This window comes from Cervus canadensis, chromosome 20, assembly GCF_019320065.1.
Source record: "Cervus canadensis isolate Bull #8, Minnesota chromosome 20, ASM1932006v1, whole genome shotgun sequence".
Classification (NCBI taxonomy): Eukaryota; Metazoa; Chordata; class Mammalia; order Artiodactyla; family Cervidae; genus Cervus; species Cervus canadensis.
In genome coordinates, this window is record NC_057405.1 from 3,475,533 (window position 1) to 3,491,265 (window position 15,733).

At 42.5% G+C, this 15,733-nt stretch overlaps 1 protein-coding gene across 2 annotated transcripts in view; it reads right to left on the bottom strand.

The window, feature by feature from the left end:
• Nucleotides 1–15,733, bottom strand: part of MDN1 (midasin AAA ATPase 1) — a 135,833-nt gene that overhangs the window by 46,484 nt on the left and 73,616 nt on the right. For both annotated transcript variants that reach the window (XM_043439461.1, XM_043439460.1), the window contains exons 44-59: nt 15,268–15,427; nt 14,311–14,427; nt 13,300–13,508; nt 12,178–12,326; nt 11,630–11,841; nt 11,049–11,269; nt 10,120–10,233; nt 8,447–8,579; nt 7,023–7,138; nt 6,128–6,261; nt 3,298–3,455; nt 2,967–3,087; nt 2,403–2,613; nt 1,823–2,054; nt 1,428–1,554; nt 592–759 (exon numbers count right to left, since the gene is read on the bottom strand). In XM_043439461.1, coding sequence (XP_043295396.1) covers nt 592–759; nt 1,428–1,554; nt 1,823–2,054; nt 2,403–2,613; nt 2,967–3,087; nt 3,298–3,455; nt 6,128–6,261; nt 7,023–7,138; nt 8,447–8,579; nt 10,120–10,233; nt 11,049–11,269; nt 11,630–11,841; nt 12,178–12,326; nt 13,300–13,508; nt 14,311–14,427; nt 15,268–15,427 — 2,582 coding nt within the window. The remainder of the gene's footprint in view (nt 1–591; nt 760–1,427; nt 1,555–1,822; nt 2,055–2,402; nt 2,614–2,966; nt 3,088–3,297; nt 3,456–6,127; nt 6,262–7,022; nt 7,139–8,446; nt 8,580–10,119; nt 10,234–11,048; nt 11,270–11,629; nt 11,842–12,177; nt 12,327–13,299; nt 13,509–14,310; nt 14,428–15,267; nt 15,428–15,733) is intronic.

Here is a 15,733-nt window from a genome sequence, read left to right on the forward strand (position 1 = left end):
ACAATATACGTATGTAAAGATGCTCTATCTCAATAAAAATCAAAGGAATACAAATTAAAACAAGTTCTAAAGTGAACGACTGGTAATAATTCAAAGTATTAATGACACCAAGTGGGGCAAAGATACGGAAACACAGGATATGAGAAGTGATCCTGACTTCATGTCTCCCCTCTTCACCGTCTCCTAGCAGGAAGAGTGAAAAACAAACCTACTTCCCTAGATGTTCTGATAACATACATAAATCTCTTTAAATGTGCAGACACTTTGGCCAAGGGTTAAACCCCAAGCCTCATCACAACCCATGGAAACAGCAGACAAGTAGACAAAGGCTTGTACAAGGGTAGCTGATGCAGGGGTGCTTGCTACAGGAAGCGGGAGGAGAAGGCAAGAAATCTCTGCTTATTGATGAGAAGGTGATACATGCTTTGCAGCACAGCAGCAGAGTGGAACACCTTAAAAAGAGTAAGCTGGACGACAGGTGCAAATTGTCACGACATACTATGTGAACCAAGGAAGCAGCCTTGCTTTTGATTACACACGAGAGGAATTTTTTCTACTGTCAAACATTTTTATAATTTTCTGCCAACAAACCTTCAATGTGGGGTCCAGAAGAGATCTGGGTGTCTCCTGCTCTTCACCAGGCAGAGGGTTCCACGTCAGCCAGTACTCTGGATGTGTGGTCACAGTGCTACTCCAGAAAGACGTAAACGTGGAACTGAATAACTCGGACCACAAAGAGATCCTTTCTTCAGCAGTCATCTAGAGATAAAGGATTAATCAGGTAAGAGAATATTCGAGAAAGATTCTATAAATCCAGTTATAAGGTCTCCGTCTTGTAATAAATATCATCCAGAACATGGATTTAAAGATTATTAATCCTAATGTTTCTGATTTTCTGCCACCCCAGACATCTTAGTCACATTATTTAACCTATTTATACTTTGATGAAACAAACATGAGATCTGACTCTGTAAGACTACATGTGAAAATGTAGTAAAAATAATCACATAATTATGTATCAAAATCAATGAATAAAACATTATCAAAAAAAATTTAAGGCTGTACTAATGAAGTAATAGTAACTACAATTCACCACTATTCATATTCAACAAGTTATTCTCTATGGAAGAGTAAAAAACACTGACTATACATTTTTGAGCAAATAAAATAAACATTAGCAAATATTTTAACCTCATTTAACTGGGAACCAAATGGAATGAAACTGTGATAAGAGCACGAAAATGCCTAAAATATCACTGCAAAAAACATTCAAAGTTCTCCTCTTTGAAACTTAATTCAGAAAAGATTAGTTTTACAACATGCAATTTTTGAGATTATTCTGCAATGTTCTGCAACCAGTGTGCCACAGAAAATCTAATCAGTTCACAGCGCAAAGGCGGCTTTTTGATTTTGACTTTGATTTTTACCTTTTGATGGTGCGCTAAGGACCAAAGGTCTCGAAGCTCTTGAGGAGCAACTGGTGTGTACTTAAGACAAAATGTGATGTGATGGCTTATCTCCTCATCTATCTGAGGCTGCTGGTGTTTGCTTGACCTGCTCAAGAAAGAGAGAGGGGGAGAGAGTAAGCTGTGGGCTTTCCATGAACTGCTAGAAAACTGCTATGGAAGGGGATATGGAACACACACAAAACAGGCAAAGAATCAAGAATTTTTGTTCCCAAAGTGGGAAATGACCTCCCTCTGCTTCAGCAACTACTCCCCCTCAAGACAAGGCTGTGCTTTGTTTTAAACGTAGGATACACAGAATAAACTTCCATGAAAATAAGCTGCCCCAAAGGGAAAAAACCTGAAGGATGGCTCACCTTCTCAGACAAGCCTGTGTCATAAAATCAGCTGTGACTTTGTACTGCCAAAGCATGGCCAGGTATTCCATCACAGGCCACAGCTGAACACTCCTGGTGAGCTGGATTAAGGAGCTAAAGTCTGGCTGCGACAGAAAGGAAGCTTCACTCTGCTTTTTCTCCAGAAAACCAAGTGAAATTCCTTTGGCTTTTAGTTCTAAACACTGAGCATTCACAAGATTCTTCAATACATCTGTCAAAAAGATACACAGCAGTCAGTGGTCAGGCTCAGATTCCCAACAGCCAGTTATGTGACTATGAGCTTAACTTGAGTTCAACTTCACCTGAGCTCGGGTTTCTCATGTGTTAAATAATGCTATTAATACCTGCACAATTCCAATGACAGAATTAAATAATGTATGTAAAGTTTAGCCTTATGCCTGACACTTATTTAGTGGTCACTATAGTATATGGGAGGGCAAAGAAGGAGAAGAATATCTAAGGGAGAAATTTTTTAAACTTACTGACAAAGAAAAAGAAAAAAAAACAACTTATTAGCTGCAGAGAACATGCTTAGAACCACTGTCAGCTAGCCACACACCTGAGTCGACATCTTCCAGAATATTAGCTCGGAGGACCAACCCCCAGGCCCGGAGGAGACTTTTCTTTAATGTCCCTTCAGACGCAACCATTTGGAGCCGACTAATGTCTTCCTGCCATCCACTCTGCCCAAGAGCAGGCATCCACTCTCTGATGGTAAGAGCTTTGTTAAAGACCTTCAGTTGTGAAAAACACTCTATGACCAGCTCGTCCTGAAACAATAAAACCCAGGAGAGCCTATTACAGAGGAGAAAAGTGGTTCTTCTTAGAAGCCTGTCCATGTCTGAAAGTTTTTAAATATTTCCTCAATGCTGCTACAAACAGAGTTGGTTTACTCCTGTTGCTCTAAGGATATTTTACAGTAACAAAGTTAAAAGTCTACTCAATCTTAAAAGTCTCAAGACTAAGCAAAACAATAACACTTAACAAATCAGTAAATAGTGCTCACTGAACATTCAAAAATTTGCAGGCAGGGCTGAGTCTAGTTGAATGGCAGTGCCCATGTTCCAAGAAAGCTTCAGAAGAGGTCAAACCTTTGTGCTTACTACATGCTTCCAAATTGTACCTTAAAAGGAAAGGGTCGTCCCAGGAACTTCTGCAACTTCTTTACACCTGCGAATCCACCAGTTGGGCTCTCCAAGCAATTCTGAATATGTTCTGAAATGGTCTGAACCTCTTTGTAGTATCTTTAGCAGAGGAGATAAAAGGGCAGAAGGGAGGTGAGGAAAGGGGGGAGTGCTGGATATTAAGGGACACTGCATATACTTTACACTAGGTTTACATTCACCGACAAGTCAAGGAGGGAACAGACCAAAGTCAAGTAGGAAGAAACACATTTCCTTTCCAAACATCAATCCTGTAGATACTGACTTTGTTTCTCTAAAAATGAGTCTTACTTGTCTTCATGGTTCATCAGGAGTTGGGGGATCCGACAGACCAAATGTTTTAAAACCCAGTGCCAATGAAGGGCAAGCAAGGCCAGGCCCGAGGCATCTACTTTTACTGTGTCGGCCATAGTCCAAAACCGGTCCCGCCACCGCACAGAACCCAAGATCTGAAAACAAAGCAAATCAAGACTGCTCACAGACATCTCACAGTAAAGGACACAAAACACAGACTTCAATCGTGAATCAATTCGCAACACACACATGTTAAAGATCTAGCATCTGACTGGAAAATTTTTTAGGGGTATTGAGGCAGTCAGAGAAGGCAAAGATCTTTCGTCCTATCACTGGAAGTTCAGAGCTATTGGGGAAAACAGAGTCACTGGGTCATGTGGTAAGTGTGCACCCCATGTTACAAGAAATCACAACCTGCTTTACAAAGAAGCTGCGCTCTTGAACCCCAACCAGCAGTAGAGGCAGGTTTCAGTTGTTAATCTTAGCCGTTCTGGTGAGTGGACCTGCACTGTGGTTTCAATTTACATCTCCTGGATAACTAACGATACAGAAAAATTTCCAAGTTCTCAGGGGGCATTCATTATCTTCTGAGAAACATCTATTCAAATTCTCTTGCTCCTTTTTAAAACTGGGCTATTACTTTGGTTTAAACAATTTATATACAATTTATAAACAGTGTCACCTAGTGTTTTCATTCTCTTAAAGCTGTCTATTAACAACCATTTTTAATTTTGACAAAACTGAATTCATCAATTTTTTCTTTTATGAAGAATGCCCTGAAATCTCTGCCTATCCTCAGGCTGTGAATATTTTCTGTTTTCTTTTAGAGGTTCATTAACTTTAGCTTTTAGACATAGGTCTATGATCTATTTTGATGTTAACTTTTCTGACATAAGGCAGGAGTAAAGGCTCATATTTATTACATGGATATCTAGTTTTTTCATCATCGTTTGTTAAAGAACTGTTTCCCTCATTAAATTAATTCACCATATATTAATTTTGAGTGTCTGTTTCTAAATTCTCTTTTATTTCATTACTCTATGTCTATCCTTATGACGATAACTACTGTTTTCATTAATGTAGTGTTGTAATGAAAAATCAGGTACTCTTAGTTTCCAACATTGCTGTTCTTCTAATTGTGTATTTTTATGGCAAAGCAGTCTCCAGATTAGTGATAATCTTTCAGGTTTTATGGTGTAAAAGCTATTTTCATAATAATATCATATTATTTGCCCTCTTTACTATGGTGACATCTGCACTGATGGTACCAAAAAAAGGGCAGGGGCTGGGGTGGCAGACAAGCCGTGACTTGGGTGTCTGGCAAACAGCGTGTGGAAAATGAAAGAATCTGTCAGTTCAAGAGAAACAAGACTGCTGAAAATAAAACTCAAAACTTTTAAGTGAAGCTCAGAACTCTGAAAAACTAAGAGCTTGACAAATTCCCAATACTTAAAGATTTTCTGATGAAGTCCTGAGGTAATTTTTCAAGAGTATAACTTCTTAATTTATATTGTAAAATGAAATGTGCCAACATTTGGAAGATCTGATAACTCACTTAACAATATTTTACAAATTACCAATGCACGAGCTGCAAATATACACAAGCGTAACATGCAAGGATAAAGTCCATCCAAAGTGCATGCCGGTCAATGGATTTTAACACAGGACAAGATCGCTGTTTTTTCAAATTCCACGTTATAAGTGACCTTTACAAAACTATCACTTGTCAAGCTGTGGTATAGGATCAAAGGACATTCACAATTATGTGGGAATGTTTGTTAAACTAGCCTTCACTTTCCCAGCTCTTAACAACATGAAATAGAGGTCAGCTTCTCTTCACAAACTTCAACCCATACAACATACCATAAGACAGCAAATCAGGGGCAGGTGTGAGAAACTGGCTTTCCTTCTGTTAAGCCAGACATGAAGAGATTTGCAGAAATGTAACACTGTTCCACTCTTAATTTTTGTTTTGGAAAATGGTTGGTTTTTCATTAAAAATGTTATTCATGTTAACATGAATTTGTTACTGTGTTTTTAAACAGACTAACACATAATTTTTTACATTTCTCAGATTTATTTCCTAATATGGTAAATATACATGTAACCACATATGCAAAAGTTCTTTGCGATATGGGGATGGCGGGGGCGGGGGCGGGTCTTGAGACTAAAAAGTTTAACACCTACAATTCTAATTTATCACAATTACTAGAATAATCTGGATTCAATCCCAGTTTAGTCCACATGTGAGAATCATGTCTAAGAAGGCTTAAGTGAACTAAAACATAACAGTTAAAATTCTGATTTTTAGCAACAAATGGATGGACAAATAAGTTATAGTATGTATACATTCAACAGACTATTACTTGGCAATAAAAAGGAATGAATTGAGACACAAAACAATATGGATGTATCTCAAAATGATTTTAAATGAAAGTGGACAGATAAAAACAATATAAAATGCCAGAAATAGAAATATAAAAGCAATATAAAATGCTGTAGTAACAAAAAGCACATCAATGGATACCTGATAGAAAAAAGGAAGAGAAAACAGAAGATGAAAGGTTTGAGGGTGATGGATGGGTTCACTGTCATGACTGTGGTAATGGCGTCAATGCATACACAGGTCAAAATGTATAAATCTGTACACTTTAAACATATGCAACTTATTATCTCAATTACACCCTTATACAGCTTTAAAATATGTGTATCTATTTAAAATTCAAATAATTTTGGACATATGACTACACTGAAGTTAGTTGTTCCCCTAAAAATCTTTGTGCCAAGAAATATGTCACTTAAAAGAAAAACAGGTGCATCTCCTCACCTCGTTAACACTGGCATCAGACACCGTGCCTTGAGAGGACTGTACCCACAGCAGGATTAACGCATCACAAAGTTCAAAGAAAGCAGCAAGATTGACCACAATTTCATGGGGCAGGCTGTGATAGCTCTCTGGATCTTAGAGTTGGTATAAATAAGAACATGTGATCAGTTTTAATTCTGTGGACATTTTCAAAGTTAACAGCAGTCTAGAACTTAATATTATCCTCAGCACAAAGGTCAAGGTCAAAGTTGAAAGCAAATCTTTGCCTAATATTATTAAGTTAGCAAGTTAGGCGTGTATACATAGAGATGTTCATATCTCAATTAAAAAAAAAGCATTTGTTTAAATACAAAACAAATTCTAAGATATTACATATATGACCAGATGGATAGAAAACAGGAAGATATGAGAAGATATAAACGAATCTCTACTATTAACAGTAGCTCCTGCAAGAGTAAACTTTGTTTTTATGCTTCTACAGTTTGAATAGTTTCCAAGAAATACCAATATCTTTTCAATTAAAAAAAAAAAAAAAGGAAAGAGGAAGCAAAGAACCCATAACCAAATGCTTATGAGTTCATACTTTTGAGCCGAGAGACCAGGTCTCATGCTCTGGCTCTGCTACTTGCTAGAGATGTGACCCAGAGCATCTCTGTGCCTCCCTTTCCTCACTCATAAGACCCACCTCATGGTGGTCAAAAAAATAAATAAATAAATGAGATTGAGGACATGTAAAAAAGCACTTAGTCAAAAATACTGAGTAAAGGAAGATGTCAAAATCAGGCCGCCAAGTCAAAGGGAATCAGCAGCACGGCAGCACCTGAGGAACCTCTCGCCGTCAGGAACATCACGCAGCCAGATGCGAAACTGAAGGAGGTAAAAGCAACCTCCTTACCTTTATGGAATTCAAAGGACATTCTCAAAACACTGTTTCTTAACTTTTTGCCACCAACAGAAACCAAATTTGCTTCAGTAAAAATCCGTTTTTCCCGGTCGAAATATATGATGGTCCTGAAATGAGATTCCACAATTAACAAACAGTGATCAGTTCATAATACTTATCACAGCCTCTACCTGCTGAATCCTACGAACCCTGTGAACGAACATCAATTTCCCTCAGTCTGTCATTCCCCTCAGGCCTCTGCAAATTCTGGATGAGAGAGACGGGCAGTGACAGAGATGACAACCAGGCTGGCGGGGAGGAAGACAGGGCGAGGGACGCTGCCGGCCCACTGCACTGCTCTGCCACGATCTGCGAACCGCACTGTGGACTCTCGACACTGGCCATCACGGGGAAGCCCTGGCAGCTCAGTGGCTGGGACCCGGTGCTTTCACTGCCATGGCCCAGGTTCAGTCCCTGATCAGGGAACTAAGACTTCAAAAGCCTCTTGGTGCAGCAACCCCCCACCCAAAAAACCCCAAACCAGCCATCATACAATTAATCTGCCATGTTAGAAGTTACCCGGGCAGGAGGATGAGGGAGCTGCTGGGGGGAAGGGACAAGGGGTCCTCTGAGGTGTTACTGCATATCAATCACACGAGTGAGTTCACTTTGTGAAAATTCATCAAAACGATATGTACTCATCATTAGCGGCACTTTTCTGTAATGCATGTTGTACCTCAGTTTCAAAATTATTTCTCTAAATCTCTTACACTGATGGACAATTAAAAAGTATTACTAGTCATTACATTAAACAGTGAGGAATGATTTAAAAAACAGTTATGTAAATTTATACTATATGTGACTATGTACGTAGACCTCAACCTTTGATGGGACAGACAGCTGAGGAAAGAACTTGTGAAAATGCAGGGAGCTATTGGGAATCACACAGAAAACAGTGGAAACAGAGCTATCCTGTGATAAAAGATTAACCATAAAACAAATCCCACTACTGATACTTCCCAGTGTATATATTAATAAGCACCCTGTTAAATTATTAAGAATCTGCCAATTCAAAGGCACTAGGACATCAGGGTCAGAATGACTTTTCGCTGTGCACAGAGCTTGAAGGAAAGGTGGTAACGAAGGCAATCACGTCAGACGCTCAGCACTCCTCAGATTCAGAAAATTAAATACACATAAACTATACCTTAGGCGATATGGGTTCGATCCCTGAGTTGGGAAGATCCCGTGGAAAAAGAAATTGCAACGCACTCCAGTATTCTTGCCCAGGAAAATTACATGGACAGAGGAGCCTGGCGGGCTACAGTCCACGGGGTCACAAAAGAGTCAGGCATAACTTAGCCATTAAACAACAATTTGTGAAGTCACAGGGTACAGTGAGGCAAACAGTGCCCACAACAGTAGGCTTCACCTACTTGTTTGCAACAGACTCTAAAAGGGCAAAGAGCTGTTCAGGTTGGTCTGTCTGTGGGTCAAAGTCCATCGCATTTCGGATGATGTCCACTGCCTGCATGTTCCATCGGGGATCCAGAGGGATCACAGATTCATCTGGTTTAAGGAACAAAAGAAAAGGCAGAATTCTGGAGTTAGACTCCCTGTCTGGCAAATCTCACTGTTTTACTCTGATCGCATAGAGCCTTGCTGGGGAAGAGAGACGGAAATGGTTCAATCCGTGACAGTTCCAAAACCAACGCATTCAGCTGCTCAGGTCCCACTAACGGCTGGAGAAGAATTCATGGACTCAATCACCCAATCTTCTGCCATTAACCACAAGAAAACTAACTCCCATGGCAGAAAATGAATGAACACACCTCAGTAATTTGCCTTTAACAAGAAAAACAACTCAAGATTATTTTGCTTCAAACCCACTTCCTTATAATCCCAGGGTTCGCTGCTGCCGCCTCTGCACCTTTGGCTCAAGCTTGGTATCAAGCTCCCTCTGCACAGCAGCAGCCATCAGACTGACCTGGTCGGAGGTGGGGATCCCAGGGGCAGGAGGTATGAGAAAACGATGGGAATGTTGGTTTGAGGGTGGCTGGGTGGCTCAGTGGAGTACCTCACACTCCAAAGGCATCCAGAACACAGGAGACTAACCAATGCCTACTGTGAACAGCAAGGTCCAGCGGGGGGACCCATATCCCCAAATCTAGCAAGGCTACATGAGCCAGAGTGACTCAGATGAACAGGAAAAAGGAAGATGAGCCAATCAGTGGGCAGGCAAAGGCTGCCTCGAAGGGAATCGACCACTCTACTCTAGAGCTATGTTCTCAAAGACCAAAGTTCTTTCATGAATGGAAAGTCGTAATTCAGTTCAGCCACAATATGACCCTGACATCAGTTTTCTCTGTCATTTGACTTCTGCCCAACCATCTACCCCATTACCTTTAGTGTACACGAGGCAGTCATATGTACACATAAAATTATAATTATATAAACATCAGGCTTAGCACAAAAGCATTATGCACACTTTTTTTCTAAACCAAATTGGGTAATAGCATGTTTTGATCAATGTCAGATGAAAATTGAGAAATTCTGAATACCTCATTTAATTAGATAGCTTGGATGGCTATTTCTTTTATCATTGTGGTTTTGTTTCATAACTTTGAATGTAAGACTTTATAACTTCATCATAAAGGTTTTCTGTTTAAGACACTGAATGTGTACTATTTTACCTTCATCTCAAAAGAGATCACAGTTTGAAACCCTTTCTTTTAACAGTACTAACACATCACAGACTATTACAAGTTGAAGGGGCCCCAGAAGAATGAATTTGATTCCCATATTTTTGAAACAAAGGCAGCTGAGCACGAATGAGGGACCCAGAATCAACAAGCCGGTTTGTGGCCAGGCTGGGACCGGAGCCCAGACTCCCAGCTCCCGTGTTCCTCCCACCGCATTGGGTGTCATCATCCTTTTTCAGAAACTGAAGAATCAATACACAGCTTTGAAAAGCAGCAGCAGAATAAGCATCTGGATACTCTGAGTCTTCTTTTTAAACCTGTTACAAGGGGGAGCTCTGACAGACCTTTTCCCCATGAACTCAACGGACAAGAGCGCTGGGAGCTACAGATCAAGGCAGGTGCAGTACCTGTTGCATTTGGCTGTAATATTTTGATGACATCACTGACCCCGGACGAGAGAGAGTTTGAGTAAAAGTTCCTGAGAGCTGCAGCACCGGCTTCCAGACGAATCTGCGTGGACTCTGTGGAGGAAGGAGCAGCAGACGTCAGTTATCACCTGAAGCAGAGCCGTCCCCTCGAGCTTTCTGTTCTGCGGCTGCCACAGTGGCCACGTCGCAGGTTATGTTTCAGGAGCTACCCGTGTCTAGCAGCCATCACACAGGACAAAGCAGATGAGAATACGTATCCAATTTCCTTCTACACATATTTAGACATCACATGTCCCACCCAATAATATACACATACACTGGCTTATCTATAAATTCTCCTAAAGTAGAAACACTCATATAAATTCAATTACTTTAGTCAACAAGTTATACCCACAAATTCTGGTACGTTAAAACCTTTAAAGCTACTTGGAATGAAAAATGTACAAAGAAATTAAGAATGATCATTTAGACCACTGGAACAAAAGTAAGATTAGAATCTTACGTACTTTTATGGGAAGTAAATTTACCAAAAGCAACCCTTTTCCAGAAGGAATGCATGTGCAACAGAGTAAGTACAGGGGAAAAAAAAAAACCAGGATGTTCAGAAAGTTAAAAGTAACATAACACAGTACATTTTCCTTCTGGATTTGATAGAAGATTGGACAGATCCTGAAATGCTGAGGTTTACATGGGGAAAAGTTTCTCTCGGGCAACAACTAGGGTAGACGTGTACCTTAATGTTTTAACAGTTAAATAAACAATAATGCTAAGTCATAAACATCCTGCTAGGAGCTTCCCCAGATGTAATTTTAACTGTGTAGTTGAAGAGAAAAGCAACTGCTGAGTTATGAAAGCAGGGTGTGCATACATAAATTCCCTCATTACACAAATCAAGCTTCTTTACTCACCAAGCCCCTGTGGCATATTCTTGGCTAAATGATAAAGCCATTTAACTCTGAGCATCCAGTCTTGATTGGTTGCTCTTTCTATGAGCAATTTAACAGCCACAGCTAGAGTATCTGGTTCATCAATCCAGTAAGTATCCACTTCAACTGAAGTGAACTTTAAGTTCTCCGGGTGGGAGGACTGCATAATTTTCTCTAAGTCTGGCAAAGTAAGAGGCTGAATCCTGAAATTCATTACAATAGACAAAGTTAGTATTAGGTTAAATCTTCATTTCATATTTCAAAGAACCAAGACAAATAACTTTATAATTAATCCATCAAAGAGTTAACAGGGAATATATAAGTTCCCTCCAAAGAGGGAAAATCAAAACATGTACCTACAATAAATAATAAATAGGGAGCAATATCACAACAAACAATGAAACTATGTGGAAAGTGATCACGTAACATTCTGGTCAAATATATTCGGTAGTGACCACGACCATCTAAAAAAAGAGAGGGAGAAAGAGAGGGAAGGAGGAAAGCAGGAAGGAAGGGAAGGAGGAAAAGTCGAGAGAGAGACACAAGCTCAAGGCTCCGCTAACCTTGCCCAGTTGCTTGTTTTCATGCTCAGCCTGTTGAGACAATATGCCAAGATCTGCCCGTCGCCTCGGACTTTAGAGAGGTGAGAATCTTCTGTGGTGAAGAGCGCCGAGGGCAGAGAATCTGGCCACAGCCCCAAGGCGAGAAGGGAGCTGCCCCAGGCTTCCTGTGCTTGCAGCGAAGAAACATGTTTCTCTAGGAGAGCCTGCGCAAGCTGGTGGGAGACAGAAACACAAGGTGTACAGTCCCCAAGACACAGGGCTCTTATCGAAGACTAGTGGAGTAACGGCAGTCTTCTAGGTCAACAGTCAGGACACACTCCTCAATACCCAACATGACAAAATTCCACTTTTTCTGCTGAGAGGCAAGTTTCAAGGCATATTTAATCACATTTATGCTATTTTCCAAAAAAGTGCCTGGATACCAGATCTCTGTTCCAGCGTGACTGCAGGCGAGCTCTCTAAGGCCGTTAACGTCGCTGCCGGCAGAGCACCCTCCCGCCACCTGTAGTGCTGCCCTGCAGACGGCTGTGTCAGACACCTCACGGTACCTGCTGGTTTGCTGGGGAAGCCTGGGAGCGGACATATGCTTCCCAGCACGCTTTAGAAAACGCGCTGCCTAAGCTCAGGCCTCGCTGCAGATACTGCACGATGAGTGCGGCTGTCTGAAGGAGGTTCGACACTGAGGATGCTGGAGAGGCTGTAAAGAAGAAGACAGTGCCATCCGTGAGCAACAGATCCTGCAGAATCTCCAGAGAAGACAGACACATCTCATCTTCACATCACGCTTCCACCCGGGCCCTTATCTCAGAAAGCCTTCCAAGTGGACTCCAGGGGGCTCAACGGCACTCAGTGGACCTGCGAGAACATTCACCCACATTCGTTCCCGGCAAGCCTGCCTCCCCAACTCCCCCTCCGGGAGCAGCGCCTTGTGGGGAAGTGAGCAGATGACTTAGACATGACAGAGCCTGGCCACATACACCCTCGGCCTCAAGCTGAAACCCTGGAGGGGACAAAATGAGCGTGGCAGCAGAAAGCCCCGTGGGCTCTGAAACCCAACTCAGCTGTCACTGTCAGCTGCGTGGCTTTCCCGAGTCACTCAGCCTCTCTCATCCGTAAGATGGAAACGTACCTTGCAGAACTAATGTGAGGATTAAATAAGCAGCCAACACTGCACCTAACACAGAGTGGTTTACTCAACAAATAACATTTCATTATTTTTCATTGTTATTATTACTGCCCTTTCTTGTACCTTCGGACATTTAGAAGAAGTAATACTTGTCTGTTTTAAACAATTCCAAGTTCCCTCTTTATTCAACCTTCAAGAGATTCAATGATAGCTATGAAGGATTTTCAGGACAACCTTCCCCAATCTCAGTGCTGAAAGTAATATTCTTCCGAGTGTGGGCCTCTGACCGCACGCCTCAGAATTCCCCGGGAAGCTTCCTGAAATGCTGCCTCCTGTGGCTCACTCAGCCCAGCTGAACCAACCTCTTGGTGGGCAGGGGCAGGAGGAGAGTAGCCAGTACATCTATGTTAGTAACAGGCTTTCTAGGTCATTTCCATCTCTATGTATACTAAATGCAAGAACTCCCAGACGAGCAGTCAAGTGGAATGACATGGATTTCCAGAGGAATAAAACCCTGCCGAGGCCTGGAAGTCAAGCCCCTTACCTACAATAGCACTCCGGGTCTCTGTGTGCAAAGCCAAAAGGGTGTCACACACGCTGTCCCCCACCAACCCAAGGCTGTGCAGTAGGACTTTCAGATCTAGGTCATCTGGGATGCTTCCGTCCCCGTCTCCTGAAATGTAGATTTCAAGTCCACGATTCCTCATAGCTCGGGATATTTCTCCATGAACAGGATCCATTGAGAGAAAAAGTCTAGTAGAACAAGCAATTCAAAGAGGGGGAAAAAGACGTCAAAATCTCAGCGCAACCAACAGTGTGGCTCCGCAGCACCTGGCAAGGGCAAAGCTTGTGTGGCGCATCCTCAGGAGCTGGACAGCGACGGCCCAGCTCACAGGTGCTGTCTGCGTCTGCCTTCTACCCTCCAGCTCCGAGCGCATCAATACAGCAAGGCAGCTCCTCCTCCTAAGGAACTGCGGACTGTGTGTCCACCTTGAGTACTGAGGGCTGTAAAAGTCTCACGCTCAGATATTCCCCAAATCAGCCAGTGCTGATTCATCATTCTAACTCATCTACAGAGAAAACAAAAAAGAGGCGTGTGTTCTCCAGAAACACTTAGCTGCGTAATAGTCGGTGTCCACCAGCTTCTGCATCGAGCCGCCTGATGGCTCACCCTCACCCCAGCACAGCGGGTTCCTGCTGACCCTCCTCAGGCCAAACCTGCTCCTTGGCCAGTCTTCCTCTTGCTCAATGAACAGCTCTCCACTCACCTCACTACTCAAGCCAGAGCCTTAAGTGCTATCACTGCTTCCTCCTTTTCTTAACCCACAAGCCCGTCAGCAAGTCCCACTGATCTGACTGCCCGAGTGTAAGCCATCATTTTTTGCATGAACTACTGCAAAAGGCTTTTAATGGGTCTCCCTGCTTCCACCCTTCACCACCAACCCTAGGCAGGGACCTCATCTTCCTGCTGACTGAGTGTACAAACACAATATGTAAGGAGGCCCTAATGAATGGCCACCTCTGATATCCAGGTTGAGACTTTGAGCAGGAATACCTGAAATTGGGATGTGGTGTTACGGTGGGAGTGGATCCATCGATCATTCCTCTCTCGCTGACAGTGAGGACACCTCCAGGTTCCAACAGAGCATTCAAACGATCCAGCACCGATGGGCTGCAGAGAGAGAACCCAAACGGTGGACAGGCCCGGGTGCCATGCTGACCACTGCCCTGGCTCGGGCCTCCTGCTCCTCCTGACCCACCCCCCACCCCTGGACAGAATGAAGATCTCTTAGCTGATCAATACCGCAGAAGGAAATGGCAACCCACTCCAGTGTTCGTGCCTGGAGAATCCTAGGGACGGGGGAGCCTGGTGGGCTGCCGTCTATGGAGTTGCACAGAGCCGGACATGACTGAAGTGACTCAGCAGCAGTAGCAGCTGATCAATACCCCTTTTCACTCCCCGAAGGCACACAGCCTAGCGAGTCATAAATGTAACTGGATTTTAGTTGAGGACATTCTGAAAATGTTCAGAACGTAGAGAAGCCCGGCATCTGACCCGTACTGCGCTCACTGTGTAGGCACAGTAGATTCATGCTCGTCCTTCTCCTGACTTTAGAACCAAGTGGTACACTCGGAACGCAGTTACTAAACGTCTGCTATTCATCAGATCCTCCAGTATAAACAGCTGTACTGCAGAATGACCCTGAAGAGGAAGCTTTCTGAGGTTAAACGAAAACGTGTAACTCAAAGCAAGTTTTGGTTGGAAAAAAATAATCCAATTTTGTTAGCCTTCAGTTCAGCTCAAAACTATCTGCTAGAACGAAAATCTTGCAGCTAATGAGCAACTACCATGTCCACCACAAGGGGAAGTCTGCAGAACAGAGCAGAGGACGTGCTTACAGTTAAGGAAACAGTGGATTAAAAACGTAGAGCCTCCACCTGGGGTTCTATTTTGACAAGCATATCCCAAGCTTCAGTCAGACCCACTCATGATTGAACAGAAGGTCCTTACTTGCAGAAGTTAACGTTGTCCATCAAAAGCCAATCTCCAGACTTCAGGGCCTGAACCAACATGCTGTCAACCCATTCGAACGTGCCATGGCTGCGGCCACTGGCTGACTGCATAAGCTTCACCCCAAAGCTTCGGAACTCCTCCACGAGTTTGGCAAACTCTGAAATGTCACAGTCACAGAACTTAATTTCAAACCAGGGCAATCAAAAACAAACATAATAAAAAACTAAGAGCTTATTAAAAGAAGGCTGGAAATGTATGGCTCAGTTCTTTAAAGTTTCATAAAAAGGTGAACAAAAGGATTTTTGTTTTTGTTTGAACAAGTAAGAAAATTAGGTTTGGGATAGAAAATACCTCTTAAGGGCTTTCTGAATGAATGGCTAGATAAGAGTTGACTCAAAGGTGATGGAGAGGTAAATAATATTTACCTGTCTTAATTTCTCAAATGGCAGAAAGATAAAGCATC